Source organism: Scheffersomyces stipitis, chromosome 1 (assembly GCF_000209165.1).
Source record: "Scheffersomyces stipitis CBS 6054 chromosome 1, whole genome shotgun sequence".
Lineage (NCBI taxonomy): Eukaryota > Fungi > Ascomycota > Pichiomycetes > Serinales > Debaryomycetaceae > Scheffersomyces > Scheffersomyces stipitis.
The window spans coordinates 2,895,877-2,918,598 of record NC_009068.1 but is presented as its reverse complement, the minus strand read 5'-3'; the positions used below and the strand labels follow the sequence as shown (position 1 = coordinate 2,918,598).

Here is a 22,722-nt window from a genome sequence, read left to right as displayed (position 1 = left end):
AGACTATCTTAACCATTTGTGGAGCGCACCCTTGCCGCAGTACCCAATTCCTTGCAACATTTCCTGCACTTGGCTAAAGCGAGAATAGATAATTCTAAATTAGAATTACTAGTAAATAATAGAATTAACTTTACTTCTTCTTTCTCCACTATTTGTACAATTGAGCTAATAACCCACTCCTACCCCGTTCTAGACAATATATACATCTTTCTATACTATATTAGCGACCTACGAATAGTAGCTATCATCTTTTTGCAATCTTTCTATCATTTATACGAATCTCATATACATACTCCGTGATGGATTTCCAGGGATTCAAAGATTCATTTGTCAAGTCCAACACACAGCTGAGCAACAACTCTGGGACAGTTTCTGGCGACGATTCTGTTTCTCCAGCACCTGAGTTGGCCAAACAGAAATCTCTCAACATCCCCATCATTAAGCTGGATGATGTAGATGTGTTGTTAAGTCGCTCATTGGAAATGAACAAGACAGATATCAGAAGACAGTTATCACAATCGCTTCAGTTAGGGGGCCATGGTAGTTCCGGAGGAATCAGCAAGCCACAATCGCGTAAGAATTCAATAATACCGGTCAGGTCCAACAATGGTAGTGATGCCGAAGACGATGACGACGACGACAAGGACCAGGGTAATGAACGAAAGAGAAGAGACAACATCAATGAGAAGATCCAGGAGTTATTGACACTTATACCACCGGAACTTTTCCAGGACACCAACAAGGATGCAAAAAACTCCGGAAAGACCAAAGATGTAGACTCGGATGAGCGTGACAAGCTGGCTACCGACGAAAATGAAATCGCAGCTGCTATGAAAAACTCCGGAACTAAGGATGGTAAGCCCAATAAGGGCCAGATCTTGACGAAGTCAGTAGAATACTTGCAATATTTGCAGAACTTGATTGACGAGAACAATCACAAGGAAGTAGAGTTGATCATGAAGTTGCGCACGTTGGAGTTGCGTAGTCAGAACAAGTCGTCAAATATTCCCATCAATGTAGGGACGACCAGTGCTGAAAAGGCTTTAGGAAAGATTGGTGTAGGACCCATGTCCGAAGAGTACTTTAAGAATGTTTTGGTGCGCAGTGCCGCATCGGGTCGTAGCCAGAGAAGAGGAAGCGGTTGAAGCTATTTGCTTTTTATTTGAGCTCAAGACGATATGATATTTTTGGTATGACATCCTTAGAGAGTGTCTATACTTGAAGAGTATGGTGTTCTAATGATATTGTTAAGCTTATGTCACGTTCTTAAAGTTGTGATATGGTTAACAGTTTGACGATCCTATTCTTAAAGTTTATGATACTCATAAAGAAACAATGCCTTGGAATATGATACTACTACTGGATCATATTCTTCTAGGTTTAATAATTTTCAAGTGTACATTAACAGAGATAATGTCCTCGGCGAGGATCTCGTAGTATGTCATTAATGTGAATGTATTATTCTATTGACTATAGTCTATTCCTGTAGGGGTTTTATTGCTTATTGCTTTTGACAACGTTTCGTCCGAGTCTCTCTCTCTCGTCAGCATTTTCCGTCAACGTATATGCTGGCAAGTAAGTTCCATCCTTTTGTTCCAAGTACGGATTGGGTATGGTATTGTTGATTCCTCCCAAACTTGTATAACCTTTGTCATACATCTCGCAGTAGTCTAGATTACACCCAATCAAGAAATCCCATACATCAACGTAGTTCCAATGAAGAATAGGGTGTATTCTCAAGAACTTGGGCCAGTCATGATCTGTAGGGTCCTCGTACTTTAAATTGCTTCCATATGGATCGTTGAAGCGTATTCCCACCACTATTGATCTGACCGTAGTGTTAATCTCGTTGAGGTACTTTTCAAACCCCAGCTTCAATGAACTCTTGATGCTGATGAGGTTGAGATGGTAATACGATGTAGACGATTGAATGAAGGTGGTAAGCTCCGGAAAGGGTGTTTCTGAGTTTATATATATGGAGTCGAGCTTATAATCTGCTGGAAGTGTCTTGCGAACCACGGTATCTGAATGTAGACAGAACTTCTGGTGAATGGTAGCGAGTAGTATTATCAACACCACCAAGCAGTCCTTTCCTCCGTTGTAAGATAGTGCTATTTCTTCGATTCTGCAGAAGTTAGTAACCTTTCTGATTCTTACGAAATCATAATCTGCAAGAAAACAATGAAGATGAAAAACGTCATTATGGAATCATGAAAATTGAAAAATTCAGGAACTTTCAATTCATGATTCTTACTTCTATTGTGAATACTTTTCGTACATACCCATGGTTTTCTATGGCACAGTTCAACTTCTCCATGCTAAGAAGAACCTTTTCCTTGACCTTCTGGCGGACCTTGCTGTTAAAGGTATATCCGGGTCTTCTTGCTGGAACATGACCATGCTCTAGAGTATCGTTCAAGAACCCTTGCACCAAAAGATACGCTTCTTTGCACCGCTGCAAGAACTCATGCTGAGCTTCGCTGTCAGTGTGTGTGGTCATATGCGGAGTTGTGTGATAGCGTAGAAGAACATCTACTCAAGCAGGAAATCAACTCTGACAAATTCAGTTGAAGAGTCTATGATTCTGGGGACGAGCCTGCATATGCACTTGATTTTCCGGGTGGGGGACAGATGTCATTAAGAGAAAGCACAAAAGAGGCACAATATGAAAAGTAGATTATCAGATACATTATGGAGAGGATGTAGAGTCTACGTGGATTTGAAGAGTCATATGGATATTCTCTCGTCATTGGCTGATACTTATACATTTTACATAATGAAAACACTATTATACAATTAGGTGCAAAAAGGCGCAAATTAGGTGCAAAAAAAGCGCGATCGGAACTCTCTGCCGAGCTTCGGTATTGAAAGCCGACACATACATAGCTACACGGCCGCAAACTGGTCTACAGCCCAAGTACCTCTACTTCTCGGCAGAGATAGCTCGTCACATACTGTGGTCTCTTACTTATTTTGCTCCTTATCACCTTCGCCTATCTCTCTGTACAAAAACTGGAGAAAAAACTGCTTCGCATCAGAGTCCCAGAACCACCAGTAGCTCTTGCTCATCTCGCCCTGTTCCACAGGCTTGTCTATCTCTTTATCGTTAGGTATAATAAAACAGATGTTCTCGTACGGCTCAGCCGAGATCACCAAGTATTGCAAATTGCTAGGATCTGTAGCCTCACCTTCATCGCCGTTTTCGCGATCAATGAAAGACACAGAAATATTCTGGTTCTTAGTACTGAGCTCGTAGTACGACATGAACCGGAAGAAAGGCTCTTCTACAGTTATCTTAGGATATTTAATATCCACAAGTAGTCCCTTCTGAAACGTTTCTGGATCTCGAATCTTGGTCAACTTGTATGCTGGTTTCCCCACCTTCGTCCACGATCTCTTTGCTGTGTTTGTAATTGATACAATCAGATTTATCTTGGTGTTTAATGATCTGTTTTGACTATACTTCTCATCCAAAGCCCGTCTTTTCTCCAATCCCATACGGTGCTTCTTCCCTCCCAAATGTGATATGTACGACAGCTCACTTACATGAGTTGTGAGACATAATCGGCACTCGAGGAGCCCTAAATGGTTGCGAAATACATATGGATCGTTGTCAAGGTCTAGAACCTGGGTAGCAAGAAGCTCTTTTATCCGCTGTCGCGTATGTACATTCGTCTCCTCGGCACCAGCAACACCTCCAGCACCCTTCTTGGAATTGACTCGGCCGGAGTAGTCCATTTTCTTGAAGTATACACTCTAAATTGGACAAAAGCGTACAGAAGAATTCATATGGAGCTTATACAAGCAGATTTCGATATATGAGATGGAGTGTCACGTGATTTTCTTTAATTGTTTATGTGCAGGTCGTTTGGGTCAGTGGAATAAGACTAGCGTGAAAGCACATAAATTCTGTGTCAATTGAAATGTAAAAGACTTTATTCACATCCTGATGTTGTTTTATGCTGACTTCGTAGTTCATACAGTCGCTACTCGTATTTAAATACCCAATAAATGTGGTAGCTCTCTGGAGCAGTTACATCCTACCTGCACTCCCTTCTCTCATTTAAGTAAATGGGAGGCATTTTCACGTGATATACTAGGACTATTTTACAGATTAGAAAGTCTTTTGCAGGTTAGACACGTGTTCTGAAATTTCCAAATCGAGCTGATTATAGAATACAAAATTTCCAATCCCGATAATTAAGTACGAGCTAACGGTGTCTAGAGCAGCAATTCAAAGGACGAAACACGTCACGACTTTCGGCTTATTAGACTAGGATATTCAACAGAGACAAGGTTTGATTTTCGTACAAAACAGTACAGAATTCACAGAGTTATTATCCCATCAACTAAACGTACCACAATTTATTCGACAATAAGACACAACTCTACGAGAAAAGTCTGGACTTTGAATTTTGAAGGGAGAAGAAGTATTTCAGTTTGAAGAACTCAAAGAGAAATAGTCCCAGTCCATTTTGAATCTACCAGACCTCGTTACATTCGTTTGTCATAGTTGAACAATTGAAGTTCGACATAGCCATAAATTCAAGGTTTTTCACGGCAAAGTGAGAAAGCAATTGAAGCAACAGCAAATTCCAAACTACGATCAAAAGATATAAGGTATTGATAGAATCGTGTTATTTATAGTGACATCATTAAATTTATTGTTGAAGCTATTACTGTTGTTATTCTAGACTATTAACTATAGCTTTACACGTCTATATTAGATTATCAAGAGTCGCATTACGATTCATATTTGATAGTTCATTTCACCGTATTCCATATCGTTACAACCTTAATTCGATCTTTGCATTCAATCAGTTGATTCAACTACTTATCATTGACATTATTGACATTGGTTTGTCATATTAATCTTTCATAGTTCACCATGGAGTCACCCTTACACATTGGAGACTTGACCACCAACCTGATTCTGCACCGTCTCAACGATACACATCTCACGACATCATGTTCGTCGTCGGTTTCTCTGGCTATCTACTCGGGCCAGAAGGTAATTCAACTTACATTGAATTTCCAGGTAGGCACCGGCAAGCTAGACAATACTGTAGTGATCTTACGTAGAGTACAAGACTCGTACGTCAACGTGACACAGCTCTTTGGTATTTTGTTGAAGTTAGGTCATTTCAACGAAACGCAATTGAACAACTTCTTCAACAACGAGATCGTAACCAACATCCAGTTGCAAGGAGCTGGCACTAAAAACAACCACTTCTTGGACTTGAGAAAGCATGAGAACACTCAATTGCGGGGCTTATGGATTTCGTACGATAGAGCCGTAGCACTTGCACTCCAGTTCGATATCTACGAGTTCACTAAAGGGTTATTTCTTGTAGACGTCCATGACTTTGACAAGCTTCCAAAGACCAATAAACGTTTCTACGAAGGCGACGATGACGAAGACGGCAGCTTGGCTGGATCTCCTACGAAGAAACAAAAAGTTCTGAAGGAAGAGTCCGAAACTAGAAAAAACGAGAAAGATATCGGCACTGCCAATGTGTTGGTGGATGAACTCTCTGCCAAAAACGTAAATTACCCTTTGACTCTACCACCTGTCGCAAGTACTGAAAACGAGCTTGCCAACGAATTGAAGGTGAAGCTTGGTGAAGTATTCAAACGCGACGACGAGTTTAAAGGTGAACTAGGCATAAATGAACTCAGAACATTGTTTCAGCCCATATTGACTAAGTACGAGCCCAATGTTGTTGTAGATATCCCTTTGGACCAGAAGGGTCAGACAGCTCTCCATTTTGCATCGACTCTCGCTTCAGTCAACTTGGTGTCTGGGTTTATTGAATTGGGATTGAATAACCCTGTTCGAGGCAACAACGCTGGTGAATCTCCACTCATCTCTGCTATTCAGGTAACGAATGCAATGGAGAAGGGCATTTTCCAAAGTCTCTTGACCAACTGGTTGTATCCCGATATCTGGCTCTTGGACAACAAGAGATGGTCATTTATGCACCATTTGACATCTGACTCGGCCAAGAAGATCGACAGCAGCAAGTTCTACTGTACCAAGATCTTAGAGTATATCGTTGCAGAAAGTAGTCGTCTTAAGGATTTCCAGGAAAAACTCTTGAACTCGCAGGACGAAGAAGGCAACACCAGTTTGCACTTCGCAGCCGAGAAAGAGTCGTCGTGGTTCGTCAAGATCTTGTTGAAACTCAATGCTGATGTAAACATATCCAATAAGCGAGGTGTCAAGCCTATCGACTTTGATCTTGTCAAGGACATGTTGAAGCCCGAATCTGACGAACAATTCGATGAGTACATCTTTGAGTTGATCCACACTGGTCTTGAATTTTTGGATAAGAGGCTCCAGATCAATGACGAGATTCCTGAAATTGAAGCTCCTAAAGTGCTAGCTGCTCCTGTAGCTGTTTCTGGTGATGATTCCACGGCCAACACTTCCAACCGTATCTTCCAAAGTATTCAACACTTATTAGCAAATACCAATGTTGAATACGAAGCTATATTGAACGCTAAGCGCGAACAGATCAGCAATTTGAACAAGAGTCTCCATGATGCCACAATTGTCACAGCCAACAATCGCTTCTTAACAAGAAAAGTCACAGAGAAATTAATTGAGTTGGACAATTTGAAGCTCCAGTCAGCAAATATAACCGACAGACTTCAATTGACCAAACAGGAATTTCCTGAGGATCAGGAAGAAGACGGGGAAGTAGAAAAGCAATTCGATGCAGACGAGCCTTTTGCAATTAAACCTTTGTACGAGAAATTGGTCAAGGATGAGTCGATAGAAGACTTGCGAGAAAACGAAGAGGTGTTGAAGCAATTGCAGCCGGTTCCAATTCTAAAGGCCAGAATCAACGCCTATAAGCAGATAAATGCACAGATCGAGAAGGAGTTGAATACCTTGCTAGACTACAGTGAGTTGGCATCAAAGTTCAAGAAGGTGGTAAGTATATGTACTGGTGTAGACATCAACGAAGTCGACGAGTTGTTGGACGGCTTGTTGGAGGCTGTAGAAGGGCAACAGTAGGATATTGTTGTTGGTGTTGGTGTTGTTGCGTAGTTGGTGATGGTGCTTCATTTCTTACTTGTTTTTGACTACTTATCTACCTTTTCTTCTTCCCTATGTATAACTTACTCCACATTTCATTGAATATCGTGACGTGTACTGACAAGATGTCTAGACTAATATACAGCTATATGCAATTGGTTAAAAGAATTAAGAGTAATGAACTAAATGGACTTATTCTTCTTGAAAGGAACCAGTTTATTAAATGACTTCACGAATTGAGAAGGAGGTTGCGCCTTGATGAGAACGAATGAAGCGAGTTGAGTTCATTTAGTATGATATCTCGTTGGTTTTGTATGATGTCTTGAAGTATTACACTAATCCCTCATACGAGTTCAATGCGTTCAATATAGTAGGATCAAGTTTCAGCAATCTCTTGAAGTCCTGTAGGTTAATGGTATCGGTATCTTTGTCTTTATTTAGCAAACGGAAGAACTTTTCTGTTCGGGCTTCTGGGGTCTTTTCGTCCTCGGGAAGTGCCACCATGGTACCGACCATCTTATATATGGCTGATATAACCGCTAGCATATCCTTGTAACCGACTTTTCCAGCTCGTTTATTGTCGTAAAGCCGGAAACACCAGTTGAGTTTTTGGTCTTCCAGACCCCGTGATGTTATGGAAAGAGCAATGATGAACTCCTTGAAGTCTATGTACTTTGAATTATCTACGTCAAACACTTGGAACAAGAAATGGCAGTAGTCTGCTGGGTCTCCAAACGGGAAAAACTGTTTAAATACCTTGGAAAACTCCTCTTCCGAAAGCTGTCCCGACGGACAATCTCTGATGAAGCCTTTGTACCATTGCTGAAGTTCTCGTTTGTCGAAATACGTGGCTTGACGGAGCGACTTCAAGTCGTCCTTAGATAGTTTCGACACCGCCTTTCCCATCTGTGGATGTTCTTAGCAATACTGAAGTTATTAACAAGCAATAAACATATAAACTTAAGAACTGTAGATACGTATATCTAGTGAATCGTGAAAGACATATAAATTCAGCCAGCGTGGAGTATTTGATATTCGCACTACGGCTTAAACCTGATTTTATACGGTGGAGAGGTGAGAAATGAAGAGAAGATCAAGATCAGGATTGAGTGGAAGGCGATAAGCTGTCAATTTCGGTGTAGATGGATACCTAAATGGCAGTATGTTGGAGACGATATAATAGCGATAAGATCCAGTGATGAAAGTTGTAGTGATCTAGGTCAATTTTAGATGAAAGTGATTCGTCTATTGGATAGCTGATGTGACTAGTTATACAGATAAGTATGCTGATTCATAAAGATAAAAGTCAGTCAGACAATGATAGATCACAAAAGTAGCAGATTGAGCTGATTCTGATCTTCGAGTTTGAGTGGACTGTGAAGCTTTGATAAAGAGTAATCTTAGATTTGATTGCAAAATTAGAAAGAAAACGTCCGTGCGAGTGATTTCCACTAAGAGATTGGTGCTCCAAATTTTCAAAATAAAGAAAGAGACGAGAGTAAGGAATAGGTGCTATTTGATCTAATCAGCTTACTTCAACACCTAAGATCTGGAGAAATATAGAATGTCCTAGAAGCAATTAGTCCACTCTTAAGTATGGAGCTCGCTATACTCTACAATTCTGTTCACGCACGACGTGAAATATGGAGAAGCCAATTTTTCACCTTGTCAATTTCACCTTTGCTACTTTTCACCTCCAACCCCACAAAACACCCTACGATGCTCAGAAACAGAATCACATCAAGAAGATCCATCAGCTCGTCTGTTTCGGCTCTCGCCAATTACGGGAAGCCTCAAAACCCGGCTATTGACACCACAGTGAAAATGAGAATCCAGCCCATCAAGAGAGAAGGAGAAACCATGGAAATAAAGAGAGCTAGGTTGATCTACCAGCTGAGAAAGAGAGGCATTTTGGAAAGCGACTTGCTTCTCTCCCGTTTTGCTAAAAAGTACTTAAACGAGTTCACCGAGGCTGAACTAGACGAATACGACAGATTGTTGGACGAGCCAGACTGGGACATCTACTACTGGGCTACAAAGAACTACGACGTTACTCCTTTGCCAGACAAGTGGAAGGACCTGAAGATCTTGAAGATGTTGCAGGAGGATGCTAAGAATGATGACAGAGAGATCTTGAGAATGCCTGAGTTGGACTTGGAGCAGAAGTAGAGGTATTCATGGTGTAATGACGATAAAATGGAGATTTCAATGAAATTGATATGTTGAAGATGCCGCATACTTAAATTATTTAAATACTTGTGAATAGAGCTAATGCTACGACAGTGTCGAATTTTGTGTAGTGATATGATATCCTTACTAGTAGTGGTAAGTCTAGATGCTACTCCAAAAAGTGCTCAACTCTCACTTGGCTTTCAGTACTGTACCATTTCTTTGGTGCTGTTGTGCACTTCGTGATTTTTCGGATCTCTTACCTAATCGCTTATCCCTATACAGAATTCAATCCACAATCATATCTCTCCGTCTTTCTCCAATCACCGTAAGATGTCGAGCCAAATCACTGTAGACTCCGTTCCGGAGGCACTCAAAGCCGACAAGTCGGTTTCCCCCTTTATTGCTCGTTCTGTCGAGCTTGAATCCGTCAATCCTGTGGTTTCCTATTATTGTAAATTCTACGTCTTGGAGTATATCTTGCTGAACAAGTTGCACACGAAATCGGAAGAAATCCAGACCTTCACCATTGCGTTGTTGGACACGACTGAAGCGATCAAGAAGTCTACAGAAGATGAGTCTGTGCACAAGGTGCTTAACGATAGATCCTTATCGTTAAGTATGGTGTTGTCTTTCTCGTACAAGTTGTTCAACTCTTGCCTTGAAAGTTTATCCAATTTCACCAGAAGCACCAATAAACCGGCATTGGTAGGCAAGTTTAGGGCCACGCTCAATTTTTTGCTGCTCTTGTCGATTTTCACCAGCAACGACGATTCAACCGTAGACTGGAACAAGTTGACTGGTGGGAAGGCATCTGACGCGAAGCTGTTTGAAGCTCTCAATAAGGAAAAAATCAAAGTGTTGAAGTATCAATTGTCAAAAATCATAAAAGATGAAATTGAGTATAAGGACGAGCCTACAGACCTCGAACTTGAAGAAGAGTTGAATAAAGAGTTTGGAAATCAGAACGAAGGAATTGATCAGGAAAGCCACGCACCTCATGACGATGATGACGATGATATTGGTCAGAATAGAGAAAAAAATAAAGAATTGCCTAGTGCTCCTACTGAATTGGTTGATTTATCTGGATTGGATGATGTATCCGCTAAGAAAGAAGACGAGGGACAGGAATTGGATACGTTTAAATTGCCTGGTGCTCCTCTGTTTCTTCCTGATGTCTCTACGTCTACAAATGAAGCCAATGGATTTCCACTGACTCCTTTATTTTTGGACGATGACGACATAGCAGATGCGAAGGATGTAAAAGCCACTGGTGGTGATGCTGACGTCAGTTTACCTGGAGTTCCTCATTTTCCACCTGAAGATAGTGACAGCAACAACGAGGTCAAATTGCCTGGAGCACCCAAATACTTGCCAGATGATGATATCACCCACATCAATAAAAGCTCGTCTATCCAGGTGTTTCCTCCAGATCCAGAGAAGAAGAGAACTTCGTCGGTTTCCAGTAGTAGAAAGCCGTCCACTACACATTCTTCCGCACAGGCACATCATCACCACATCACCAAAGAGAATATCGCAGCAATCGTAGACACTTCTGAGCTGATCAGCAAGGTACAGAAGCATGCCAAGTTTGCTATTTCGGCTTTGAACTACGACGACATAGATACGGCCGAAAAGGAGTTGCTACAGGGATTGGAATTGATCAGATTGCTCAAAGCCCAAGGCGGCATCCAAGAAGACTACTGATCCATTGGTGCCCTGAGGTCAACGGATCTGAAAGAGAGTTCCGAGTCTCGGTCCGTGGTGAGGTCTGCAAAATTTGGTATGGAACAGGGTTGCCAGAATAGGAAATGCCGGGAAGTGAGCATTCTGAGCGAATCTGTGGACCTCGGAGATTGCTGAGCAAGACTCTCATTGGACCAACTGGACCAAATTAACTGGACCAAATTAACTGCTTTAACAGACCCTACACCTGTCGTCTACTCTAAATATCTAGTGGAACTTTGTCAGTGTACATTATTACTTTGATTTCTGTGAATTTGTAGCCTTTAACTGTATTATATAGAGAATTGAAAATTATTTGTTTCAGCCCTTATCTGGTCGGCGGTTTCTCGATTTGTATTCCGCCGCTCAGAACGTGTTCGGCCGCTATTATTTTCCTACGCTTATTAATGCAGTGCCCTAATCTGGTAATCCCGGTGCGAAGATTGTTTCAATCCTCCTAAGTCCGCCCGCAATCCTATATCTCGAATCGAGTTGTCCGTGATTCCAGCCCGATTGGGTAATACCCGAACATGTCCAATATGAACCTGAAATGATGGGGCAATGTCGATTCAGTGGGATGGATGCCTATTTAAGGCCCCTGGACCGTCCGTTATCGACTCTACCAAGGAGTTCCGTAGACCAACATTGAAAAAAAACTCAATTGCCAAAAATGTCTACCTCAAAAACTGTTCCTGAAAAATTCTCCGGTTTCGGTGTCGATAAGACTGAAAACTGGAACAAGGCCAGATTCGTCCAGTACGACCCTAAACCACTTTTGCCATACGACATAACCATCAAGGTCGTTGCCTGCGGTGTGTGTGGAAGTGACTGTCACACCGTTTCTGGTAATTGGGGCCCTTTGAACAGAACCGATTTGGTCGTGGGCCACGAAATCGTCGGTGAAGTCATTGAGGTCGGCCCCGAAGTCACCAAACACAAGCTTGGAGACATCGTTGCCATTGGTGCCCAATCTGACTCGTGTGGTGAATGTGACCGTTGTAAGAACAACAACGAGCAATACTGTCAGAAGGGTAACGTTGGTACCTACAACACTCCTAACAAGAAGTGTGGTGGTTACGTTACCCAAGGTGGATATGCCTCTCATTTCAGAGTCAACTCCCATTTTGCTGCTCGTGTTCCTGCTAACTTGGATGTTCATTATGCTGCTCCTTTACTCTGTGGTGGATTGACTGTCTACTCGCCAATTGTTCGTCATGCAGGCTACGACTTGAAGGAAAAGGTCATTGGTATTGTTGGTATTGGAGGTTTGGGATCCATGGCTATTCAAATTGCCAAGGCTTTGGGTGCTAAGGAAGTTGTCGCTTTCTCGAGAACATCCAGCAAGAAGGAAGATGCCATCCAGTTGGGTGCATCCAAGTACATAGCCACCAAGGAAGACCCAAACTGGGCCGAGTCGAACTTGGACACTTTCGACATGATTCTTAACTGTGCCAGTTTCGGTAAGGGTGTCAACTACAACTCGTTCCTCAGATCGTTGAAGTTGGGTGGTAAGTATGTCACTGTTTCTGCTCCTCCTGTGGATGAACCCATCACCATTGCTCCTTTCAACTTGCTCATGGGAGGTGCTATCATTGCTGGATCTGGTATTGGTTCAATGAAGGAAGCTGACGAATTGTTGAAGTTGTACGCCGACAACAATTTGGCTCCATGGATCGAAAAGGTGCCTATCAGTGAAGAAGGTGTCCACAAGGTGATGGACAAGATCAGTGTCAGTGACGTCAGATACAGATTTGTGTTGACTGACTTCGACAAGGCTTTTGATTCCAAGTTGTAATTGTGTATAGGATATATTAGTACATGTATGTAGTAAATGAGAGATAATGGAGTTGATAAAGTTGAAATGCTGTAATGTTCACAGAATGGTATTATTCGCTACATTAAAGAAAGGGTAAAGTTTGTTTGAAATGGTTGCGAAATATTTTAAAACTATTCGACCAGAAAGCTGCGAAAAATATGCCACGGCTAAATTAGAGTTTGAAAAGATCGAGAGAGAATACGGAACAGCAAGAAGAACCACGAGAATCCACACTTGAATACAACTGCTGATTGTAGGGTCCGCCATTATAGGATGTAGTGGATCGTAGAGAAGTTGGTTGTGATGATAATCAAAGCAGCAATCGGGGATCATCAGCAGCTTTTTGAGTGAGATTTTAAGCAAGTTGCTGCAGCAGCAATATGCACAAGAGAGGGCTACAGCTCGAAACAATAAACTCCACAATTCAAACTCAATTTGATGTCACTACAGTCACACTAATGGCTGTCAACAATAAACAAGGGCCATGACGTATGTCCTGCAACCAGACGGTGTTTGTTTACAGAGCCTGCATCCGTTGCAACCGCCAGGCTTTGAAGACATAGGGTTACTGGATTGGGAATAGCAAACGTGTTTAGCGTCAAGAAATTCCCCAATTGGCGAAGCCGTTTGCAAAAGTCATCGTATTGGTGAAACTAGCCATGGTCGTATTGTTGTTTCAAGGTTTAGAGGGTTGTGGATTTGAGTTTAGAACAAGAGGTTGCACAAGAGACGTTTACGAGCTTTGATTTTTTTTTTACATGGAAGTGAGGTGAAATTTAGCGAGAAATAGCGAGGATCAACGAGGCTTACGGTGTACGTAGTGAGACTTTCGGCAACCTAGTGAGAGATTTTAGACTCTAATGCCGGCGAGTGCAATTCTGTAGCGGGACGTAGTGCGATTGCAGCGACAGGCAGCGAGACTTGTCGTCCTCATGTAGTGTGAGATGTGTTGATGGTTTGGGGAATCACAAAGGACCGATTTGTGGTTCGCGACGATTGTGGAAGAAAATATGGCACAGGACAATGACAGCGAGATTTCTAGGCAGCAGCGACAGCCAATCAGAGCCAGTAGCTGCAGCTACGGGAAGCGGCCAAGGAAACGCACAGCTTCGGTTCGGAACTCTTGCGAGCGATAGCGCTGATTCTGGTGGACGAGTGGAGATTGTCTGTACAGTGAGACCAGCTTGAAAAGATTTCCATCGGACAAGACAGGATATTTTGGTGCACAATTTTGTACAACAAATACAAAAACAAAACAGACAAAACAGACAAAACAGACAGAAGATACAGCACGCTTAACGTCTGCCACAGCCCAGCAAGCCCGACGTAAACAATGCCTTCTCAGCAAAACCGTGGAACTTGTGCTACACCAATCTTGGACTAGGGCACCTCGCAGCCACTCTCCCTGGCTGCTGCCACTCTCCCTATGACGTCGCTATTCTCTCTGTGCGCGTGGCACTATTTTCTGGCTGCGTCGCTATTTTGTGCCGTCACGCTCGTGCTAAACCCGCTAACGTCTGCCAGATCGTCGAGGTGCGACAGAAATTTACTGTGGCACGACGAATCTGGAGAAGCAGGCTTTGTTTTTTTTTTTCGGTGCAATTTGCATGATTGACAACAGTTGAAAATTGGGCTTGATTTTTATAACTTTTGTTTCCTTCGTTTCTTTGTTATCGTTTTAACAGTCCTTGTATTAGCGATATACTTGTTATTGTTGTCGCAGTCGGTATAGCCACTATTGATATTCAACTTGGCTGTTCAAAAGTTGCACACCTGTTCGCCACGCTTAGATCTCTAGATCACCGATTCCCCATACTATTGTTATTGAGACACAGCCAAAGAGCACAAGATCAAATTGTTCCAGTAGGATTATCATCAACAACGGCCATCCTTATCCGTCGACACAGTCACGCACCGTCTTCGTCATTATTGCCATATTATTACCATCCGCTCTAGTGTAGTCAACTATTCACTACAAAGAACCGTGGACATCAACGTACACTCAATAACACACACTCGCAAAAATGCATGCTGTAAAGAAGAGGTTCTCGTCCAACTCGTCCGCCAACGGAACTACGTCGCCTAAAAAGAAAGAAAGAGCCTCTTATGTTTCTCCCGTCGGTCTAAACTCACCTCGTCCGGACGACTTGGAAGGCTTGTCCCCGGAATTGGTACCTATTGTCACATTGCTCTCGTCGCAGTCACACCGTCGGTACCATGAAGGTATCTTTATGCTCTACTACGATCTCAACGGGGACGGAAAACCCGCTGACCGCGAATGGAAAGAGGTATACGGTATCTTGACCGGGTGTCAGCTAGCCTATTGGGATGCTGCCAACTTGGCCCAATTCAGAAACAACCCCGATGCCCTCTTGGAGACTTCGGCAAAACCAAACTATATCAACTTCACCGATGCTGTCTACAACGCGATGAAGTCCCTCCCAGCGGCCAAACAAAACTTGGACAACGTTGTCATCGTGTCCACCACTTTGAAGAATAGATATATCTTACAGTACAAATCGTTCAACGACTTGATAACGTGGTACTCAGCCTTGCGTTTATCGAATTACGAGTACTCCGCCCTTCAGGAGGCGTACTCCGGTGCGTTGTTATCAGCTAGAGGAGCTCGTCTTTCAGATATCAGAACCATTTTGGCTGAAAAACGATTTGATCACGAAGACTGGGTTTCTATCAGATACGGCAGTGGTATGGCCTGGAAGCGATGTTATGCTGTTATAGAGCCTTCTCAGTCCAAGAAGAAGACGTTTATCCCTGGGCGAATCTTATTCTACGAAACAGACCAAAAGAAGAAGAAACAGTTGATGGCTGTAGTCAGTAGTGCTTCTTCTGTCACTGCAGTGTATCCGCAATCGCACCAGTTGATCGATCACAGCACCATGTTGAAGATGGAGGCTATGATCAACTTTAAGTCGCCTTCTCTCTCTACTAAAGTTCTGAAAAAAGTAGCCGACGATTATAGAAATACGTCTATCTTCATAATGCCAGAACAGCACTCTTCTGTTCCAGGCTTTGATACATTGATCCGGTTTTTCGTACCCTTGCTCGATACCTTTGGACTTTACGGAAGACCTAAACGTTTGAAGGCCAACAGAACAGATCCTGATTCGTTATTATTTGGCTTGCCTACTTTACCATTTGTCCACTACTTGGAGTTGCAAGATGTCCTTCAGTTGGCTCAAAATGGCGACTTTTTGAGCTGGGAAGTGAAAGCATGGACATCCAACATCAAAGCGGTGATAAAGCAGAAGTTAGATCGAGGCTATGAAGGTTGTGGCAGTCAGAGAGGACTTGTGGGCGCCTTGTCGACTTTGAGTAGTCCAGGTAACAGTAGAATAAGTACACCTACTCAAAGTCAACACTCTGTTTATAATTCTAGAGATGCTCCACCACTTCCAACGGCTCAACAATATCCACAAAAGACTCTGGATTTCCTGCTGCCTACTCCTCCACCTCCGGAGATCAAGGTTGCTGGCGATTCTCTGTCCAGATCTAGAAACATTCATGATTTATCTATCAATGTGGCTAATGGTAGCAATGGTGGAACAGCGGGAGCTTCTGGAGTTGGAGCTGGAGTTGTTGCTGGAGCTGTTGCTGGTGTTGGACTTGGAGCTGCTGCTTTGGATGCAAAGGATAACCACAAGTCTGTTCATTTGGATGATATATACCACAAGTATTCTACTATTCAGACTCCTTCTGACCAGTATCAGGTAGACAGGAACGAGTTGTTGAATGGCTCGGAGGAGCAGTTTATAGAAGACGAGTTGCCTGTGGGTGTTAGAAAGTTAGACTTGGAAGACAGAAACACAAACGTGTATCCTGTCAACGATGAAGACTTGTTCAGTGAAGAAGAAGACGATAACAGTTCGGAAAAGATCGAAGCCAGACGTATTGGCATGTTGCCTTCTTCATCTAATTCTTCTGGATTGAACCAGTCGTTGAATGTTCCTGTTTACAATAATAGAAACAGTAGTTACTCTTCGGTCCAATCCCCTATGACGCAGTATACTGAGTTCAACGATCAGTTCTCCAAGGCTTTGGGAAAAAGCGATCATTCTACTCGAGTCCAGAGAGACTACGGAGAGTTGTATCCGAGCGACGAAGAGCATTCTCCTCCTCCTGAAGCCCCTCCTCACGAATCGTTTTCTCACGACGAGCCTTCAAGCTCGTACATATCCAAATCAGGTCCATCGTACAACTTGTCAGGTGCAATCAACAGCGTGCCACTGGGAACGACGACTCCTAGAAACACCGAGTTCCCAGACCATCGTTCGATTCACTCTGAAAGTGGAAAAGTCAGTAGCGGTTCTTCTTCGAATTCTGAGGAGTCGTTCAGGAGAAACGCCCCTGAAGACATCAACCAGTATAATCCACCTCTGCAGAATGCAAGACCCAGATTCATTTCTTCTCCTAACTCTTCTCAGAATCAAATTCACAGATTTGAGTCACCACCAGCTGCAACTAAAGCTCCTGCCAATATTAGAACTCCTACAAATGAAGTTCCAGAAGAGGCTTTTGCAGTCAAACCTTCAGCTTCGCATCAGAAGTTGCAGCAGCAAATGTCGATTCCAACATTATCGCAACAGCAAAAGACCGTCTTCTATCCTCAGGCAGTTCCTAAGGAACCAGTGTATCCTGTAGTAGCTCCACAGAAACAGAGCTATCCTCAATCACAGAGTTTTGGATATACTAACGATGCTAATAGACAAAATCCGGCACAGCCTCGTCAACAGTATCCACCTCAACAACAACAACAACAACTCAAGATTCACCCATTGCCACAGCAGCAACAGCAACAACCAAAACCAAACCAATACCAACAGTATCCTCCTCAACAACAGCAATTCAGAACTCAAACTCAACAGCAACCTCAACAACAATACAGACCTCAACAACAGCAACAGCATAGACCACCGCCTCCACCACAACAGCAACAGCATAGACCATCACCTCCACCACAACAGCAACAACCTCAACAACAATATCGCCCTCAGCCCCAACAGCAACCACTACTGGGTCATGCGCATCCTTACGCTCGTCAAGCTCAACAGCAACAACATGTTCCAGGCTTTCGTCTGCATCAACAGGTTCCCCATTACAACCAACAGGGTGGAGCTATCCCAAGAAATAATGGACAAGCACCTACACAGCCTCAGGGCCAGAATCCAGCTCAGATGAGAGGCTACGATCAACAGCAACAGTATGAGTATAACATTCAACAGACTCAGCCAGGTCAAGGTTCCCTTAGACATCCAAACTCCAATTATGGAGGGTCTGGTGGTTATAAGCGTTGAATAGTTTTGCTAGTAACATAACGATGATTCTATTATGAGATGATGATGCTTAAGAGCCTATTGATGATTTCCTTCTATTGTGGTATATATTTTACTTGCTCTTTTTAAAAACTATTCTATGTACTATTACATGAAATGTATAAATTTCACACTTCCGAACTTTTCACTTATTTTTTTGGTATATCCTTTTCAATGTAGTTTCTTCACTACTCTCTTTTCTATAAGTTCATCTCCATAAACTCTTAACCATCACTTCGTCTCGAGATTCAGAATGCGTTGTTACAATTTCTGCAAACAGTAAGCGGGCACCACTCCTTCTATCCTGGAGTTCTTGCCCTGGAGGAAATCAATGTCTCGTCCTAAGAGCCTTACTTTACACCAGCCATCTACAATCTTGCCGATGACTGCTACGTCCTGACCAACTGCTATAGTCAACTCGTCGTTCAACTTCCTTCTATAGTCTTGAACCACGACATGGACATTCTGGTGTTCTTGAGGTTTTTCTTCTTGTTCGTTTTCACCATTGCTTATGATAGGAGGGAGAGTCAACTTCAGCTTGGCTCTATTGATCCTTCCATCTCTTCTACTGCCGACTGGTCCCAATTGAATAGTCTGTTCTGAATATGGCATTGGAACAAGCTGCGGTTGAATAGTGTTGGCATCGTTTTTGGTTTCCTTATTGGCACCTTTCCCTAAATGGAACCTTTTTAGGAATACAGGAGACATGAACATAGACGAACGCAGAAGATTGGGGTGCGAATTTAACCTTGAGTCAATCGAATTTTCTTCTCCCATTCGAATATCCTGAACTTTGATTACTTTGCTTAGCCTATCCTTGAAGAAATTTCCAATGGAATTGCGATAAGCTCTTCTTTGAGGACCAGGTAATATACGAGGAGTACTATGTAATGTAGAGTAGATGGAAGATGCGTCAAAAGCTTCTTGAGTTTCTTTGGTGGCATTTTCAGGAACCATTGATACTGTTGGCTGAATCCTCGATTTAGCAAGTTTGGTGATAGGCGACCTATCAGGAGGGTAACTATAATATTCGTTCTCGTATTCTAACATCTTTTTGTCCAGTTTTCTTTTTAGAAGAAAGAACCCCAAGGCAACAAACAAGAACACAGCAAATATAGAGACAGGCAAACCTACAGCCAAACCTAATTTGGTGGACTTACCCGATCCGTCAACATCTCTATCTAAAGTTAACGCTATGTTAGAGGCACTAGGAGAGGGACTGCTGTTTGAAATGTTAGAAGAGATTGGACTGGAATCTTCAGTTTCTGTTTCAAACATTGATGATTCTAATGATGAACTGTGATCAAAAGTACTCGAGGTAGTAGTGGAACTTCTCTTGGACGTGACGGAAGTTACCAAAGTTGTAGTTTTGTAAACTATAGAAGTGGACTTAGAAGAAGTTGGAGTAGAAACAGGTAATGTCTCCGAATCGCCCAAGGTATAAGTAGAGGTTATAGTCATCAAGATGGTTATGTCTCCATCATCGGGACTTGCTCTTCTTATTATTGTCAAGCCCATTGTAGTAGTGATCTAATGAGTTTATAGTTGAAGTATTGACAGGGACATAATCTATTTCCAATTCCTATTGTTATATAAGTTTGAGCAGAAGATGGAGCCTTCGACCTCAATTGAAATCTGTTTCAGATTTGTCTGAAAATTTCGCAGCCATTCTGGACAGAAAAAATGTGTTGCAGCCAAGATGTTTCAGTTGCGGATTGTCTCGAACTTTGGCCATGTGACAGCTGGAGCCCATATAGGCGAAAAGAATGATCTACAGATAGGTGCTATATCAGAGATTCAAACTGTCTAGTGATATGTAATATGTAAAGAAAGCACGCGGTAAATACTCTTGAAACACAGGCTGTGGAGAGAAGACTTTTGTATAGAAATGTAGATGAACAGCTTCTACTATCACGTAGCTGTATTTGTAAGGTTCAAAGACTTCGAATAAAGTGTATCTATGCATTTTGTCGTTTGTATATTTTCTATTCATTTTCAAAACATATTGTACTATCACTAGCGAGGTAAAAGATCACTAGTCTCGTCGTCCAATGGCTTTTCAGAGTCATCGGACCAGACCTTGTTAAAGTAGCGGTGGTAGGCGTAGAAGGCAAAGAAGTTACCGATTGTGCCACCTAATATAATGTCAAGGAAGTGGTGTCTATAATCCTGAGTTCTACTCAAGGCTATGTAAGAGGCTAAAAGAATAGGAGTACCCGAAAGTAGGATCTTGTAGAGAGGCTGAGGAGCGCCAGACTTCAACACCTTGAGCTGTCCAATAAGCCAGAGAGTCAAGAACGTCAAGCCAGAGAAACTGATAGAGGAATGGCCCGAAGGTGTGGATCTCATTCCGTCTGTCAAGATGGTTATTCCCAAAGGAGCAGTACACACTGAGACGTCCACGAGTTTGCCGACAGGAGTGCCAGGTTTTGCCCCACACCGAGCTAAGAAGTCAGGTCTGGGTCTGCTGATCCAATTCTTCAATATGTCGGTCACCACGCCATTGATACTGAGTGAAACCACGAGCCCCAAACCAGCAAGCATCAAGGAGTGTAGAGCAGCATGCTTATTGTTGGCTTGCGAATAGTTGAATTTCGCGGCCAGGAATACGACAATGACGAAAACGGGGACCAAAGACGAGATCAAGATGCAATTGACTCCAGTAACGCGTTCGACAACAGCAAAAGGATGTGAGATGGACAAGTCGCTAAGAGAAAACTGGCGTTCGAACGGCCGGGCATGTTCAGCTATGATGAAAAAGTAGGCGATGAGAGCAAAAGCAATGGCCCAATCGGGAAGAAACCGACGGAACGCAGCACTGCGGACGTAGGTGACTACTCCGGATGGTGAAAAAAGGCCCATGGCAATGGAGGGAAAAGAAGAACGGGGATCAAGATGAAAAGTCGTGGTTAGAAATTGTGATAAATTACTGGATTTGGACGTCACGTGCGTGGAAACGACACCAGGGCAGATTGGAGAGGGAGAGAAAGAGTGAGGAAAAAAAGATTTGTTAACGAAATGACTGCGAAATTTTTGTATGGAGTAAATTGTTCGGTGTGAATTGAGTGAATTGGGTAAAAATATGATTCGTAATTTTCAAAATTTATTGCTCGTAATACACGTATCTATATCAGGTTACAAGTGACTATATTGGCTGTTTAAATCAATATCCGTCTTACTCAATTACTCTTGCGGTTCTGGTCTTCTTTTCTTCTCTCTCACTATTCCCTGCTTCTACTTTCTTAAACCCCATCTATATGCACACCAGTCGTGCGCCTCTACTTTTGTCGACGATTTTTCACCGTGAATCCAAAAACTCTACCATTCTCTCTTATTCCACCATTCCAATTCCAACAACAGAAATGCCAGTTGATCCAGAAAAGTTAGCCAAGTTGCAGAAGGCCGCTGCCAAGAAGGTCGGTGGCTCCAGAGTCAAGGCCAAGAAGGTGGTCAAGACCGAACAGGACGACACCAAGTTGATCGAAGCTTTGGGCAAATTGAAGGCTACCAAGATTGAGAATGTTGAAGAAGCCAACTTCTTCAGAGAAGACGGTAAGGTCTTGCACTTCAACAGAGTCGGAGTCCAGGGTGCTGCTGCCTCCAACACTTTTGCCTTCACCGGTTACCCTCAAGAGAAGAACGTGACCCAGTTGATTCCCCAGATCTTGCCTCAACTCGGTGCTGAAAACTTGGAAATCTTGAGACAATTGGCCGAACAATTGCAAGCCGGTAAGGCTCCTACCGAGCTTAACGCTGGTGCCCCAGCTGGTGGCGACGAAGGTATCCCAGACTTGATCGACGGCGAAAAGTTCGACGAAGTCGAGTAAGTGCCTCCGGACTATAATTAAAGGCTGAAAGGTCGAATAGTGAAAGTGAGAGTTGAAAATTTTGAAAAATGTAAATTCTTGAAACTTATGCTATTTGTTTTCAGTCATCTCACGCTTCAGATCTTGTATAATTGAGAGCAAACTTGAACCAGCGTTCCGCATCAGGGCCACATGTGTATAAAATCAAGTTTAATTTTTAATGCATTACGGTTTAAAGACTAAGTAGATTGTAGACCCTAGAAATTGAAGATGTTCATCTGTACTCACGTGACGTCTCCACAATTCGAACAATTGGGACACATTTCGTTACACTAGAGTGGTATCCATAAATGGGCAACATCGGAAGCAGCGACCAGGAAGTGAATGTCGCCAGAACCATTACATGTGTATTTGGTCTAGAATTGCACCCATACTGTGGAAGACCTTGCATTGCTGAAAAACTCTAGATTCTCACGTGATCTATACGGAGGGGCGGCTCATCAGCTAGGGGCATGAACTGTCTCGGAGTTGAAGTTCGGAAGCTCTGGAAGGCGGTGAAATTGTAGATCAGAAGCAATTCCATGCCACAATGGCTTTTCACTCAAAGCTGGAATTCTCATGGTAAGTATAGGCACAACTTTTCAGAAGAATAAAGGGATAACAGAGATGGTATAAATAGGGATGGATAAAGAGGAAATGGAATGATGAAAGCATAGGATATCAGCTGTCTCTCAGCTCGTGCTGTCAATATAGCGGGGGGTTCTGCCTACCTAGAAAGACAATGGAAATTGTGAATATCCAATCGAGTTTCTTGTGGCTTGGAATGTAGCT

The 22,722-nt window shown here is 42.8% G+C and overlaps 12 protein-coding genes across 12 annotated transcripts; 7 read left to right on the top strand and 5 right to left on the bottom strand. All coding sequences in view use genetic code 12, as the record gives it.

The window, feature by feature from the left end:
- Positions 1 to 284: 284 nt before the first annotated feature.
- On the top strand, positions 285 to 1,145 carry PICST_40109 (predicted protein; the record flags this gene model as incomplete). Its single annotated transcript, XM_001387089.1, has 1 exon — positions 285 to 1,145. A coding segment is annotated over one exon (861 nt), but the record flags the coding sequence as incomplete, so codon positions are not given.
- Positions 1,146 to 1,494: 349 nt separating this feature from the next.
- Positions 1,495 to 2,500, bottom strand: FAD1 (3'-phosphoadenosine 5'-phosphosulfate sulfotransferase (PAPS reductase)/FAD synthetase and related enzymes; the record flags this gene model as incomplete). The annotated part of the gene is made up of 2 exons (XM_001386854.1): positions 1,495 to 2,125; positions 2,283 to 2,500. The coding sequence occupies 2 exons, from the start codon at positions 2,498 to 2,500 to the stop codon at positions 1,495 to 1,497; spliced, it is 849 nt and encodes a 282-aa protein (XP_001386891.2).
- Positions 2,501 to 2,964: 464 nt separating this feature from the next.
- Positions 2,965 to 3,738, bottom strand: PICST_39970 (predicted protein; the record flags this gene model as incomplete). The annotated part of the gene is made up of 2 exons (XM_001386853.1): positions 2,965 to 3,188; positions 3,246 to 3,738. The coding sequence occupies 2 exons, from the start codon at positions 3,736 to 3,738 to the stop codon at positions 2,965 to 2,967; spliced, it is 717 nt and encodes a 238-aa protein (XP_001386890.2).
- Positions 3,739 to 4,217: 479 nt separating this feature from the next.
- Positions 4,218 to 7,206, top strand: SWI6 (transcription factor involved in cell cycle dependent gene expression). The gene has a single exon (XM_001387088.1). It carries the CDS (start codon positions 4,889 to 4,891, stop codon positions 7,022 to 7,024), a length of 2,136 nt encoding a protein of 711 aa, XP_001387125.2. The 5' UTR covers positions 4,218 to 4,888; the 3' UTR covers positions 7,025 to 7,206.
- Positions 7,207 to 7,375: 169 nt separating this feature from the next.
- Positions 7,376 to 7,951, bottom strand: PICST_53898 (predicted protein; the record flags this gene model as incomplete). The annotated part of the gene is made up of 1 exon (XM_001386852.1): positions 7,376 to 7,951. One exon carries the CDS (start codon positions 7,949 to 7,951, stop codon positions 7,376 to 7,378), a length of 576 nt encoding a protein of 191 aa, XP_001386889.2.
- An 813-nt stretch (positions 7,952 to 8,764) lies between these two features.
- Positions 8,765 to 9,214, top strand: PICST_53561 (predicted protein; the record flags this gene model as incomplete). Its single annotated transcript, XM_001387087.1, has 1 exon — positions 8,765 to 9,214. The coding sequence occupies one exon, from the start codon at positions 8,765 to 8,767 to the stop codon at positions 9,212 to 9,214; it is 450 nt and encodes a 149-aa protein (XP_001387124.2).
- A 333-nt stretch (positions 9,215 to 9,547) lies between these two features.
- Positions 9,548 to 10,921, top strand: PICST_39586 (predicted protein; the record flags this gene model as incomplete). Its single annotated transcript, XM_001387086.1, has 2 exons — positions 9,548 to 10,167; positions 10,273 to 10,921. 2 exons carry the CDS (start codon positions 9,548 to 9,550, stop codon positions 10,919 to 10,921), a joined length of 1,269 nt encoding a protein of 422 aa, XP_001387123.2.
- Positions 10,922 to 11,609: 688 nt separating this feature from the next.
- Positions 11,610 to 12,734, top strand: ADH4 (Alcohol dehydrogenase, class V; the record flags this gene model as incomplete). Its single annotated transcript, XM_001387085.1, has 1 exon — positions 11,610 to 12,734. The coding sequence occupies one exon, from the start codon at positions 11,610 to 11,612 to the stop codon at positions 12,732 to 12,734; it is 1,125 nt and encodes a 374-aa protein (XP_001387122.1).
- Positions 12,735 to 14,779: 2,045 nt separating this feature from the next.
- PICST_53693 (predicted protein) lies at positions 14,780 to 17,986 on the top strand (the record flags this gene model as incomplete). Its single annotated transcript, XM_001387084.1, has 4 exons — positions 14,780 to 14,814; positions 14,854 to 16,313; positions 16,386 to 17,028; positions 17,164 to 17,986. Coding segments are annotated over 4 exons (2,961 nt in total), but the record flags the coding sequence as incomplete, so codon positions are not given.
- Positions 17,987 to 18,346: 360 nt separating this feature from the next.
- PICST_29077 (hypothetical protein) lies at positions 18,347 to 19,603 on the bottom strand (the record flags this gene model as incomplete). Its single annotated transcript, XM_001386851.1, has 1 exon — positions 18,347 to 19,603. The coding sequence occupies one exon, from the start codon at positions 19,601 to 19,603 to the stop codon at positions 18,347 to 18,349; it is 1,257 nt and encodes a 418-aa protein (XP_001386888.2).
- Positions 19,604 to 20,057: 454 nt separating this feature from the next.
- DGP3 (vacuolar diacylglycerol pyrophosphate phosphatase) lies at positions 20,058 to 20,947 on the bottom strand (the record flags this gene model as incomplete). Its single annotated transcript, XM_001386850.1, has 1 exon — positions 20,058 to 20,947. The coding sequence occupies one exon, from the start codon at positions 20,945 to 20,947 to the stop codon at positions 20,102 to 20,104; it is 846 nt and encodes a 281-aa protein (XP_001386887.2). The 3' UTR covers positions 20,058 to 20,101.
- A 485-nt stretch (positions 20,948 to 21,432) lies between these two features.
- EGD1 (nascent-polypeptide-associated complex beta subunit) lies at positions 21,433 to 22,330 on the top strand. Its single transcript, XM_001387083.1, has one exon. The coding sequence runs from the start codon at positions 21,448 to 21,450 to the stop codon at positions 21,910 to 21,912; it is 465 nt and encodes a 154-aa protein (XP_001387120.1). The 5' UTR covers positions 21,433 to 21,447; the 3' UTR covers positions 21,913 to 22,330.
- The last annotated feature ends 392 nt before the right edge of the window (positions 22,331 to 22,722 follow it).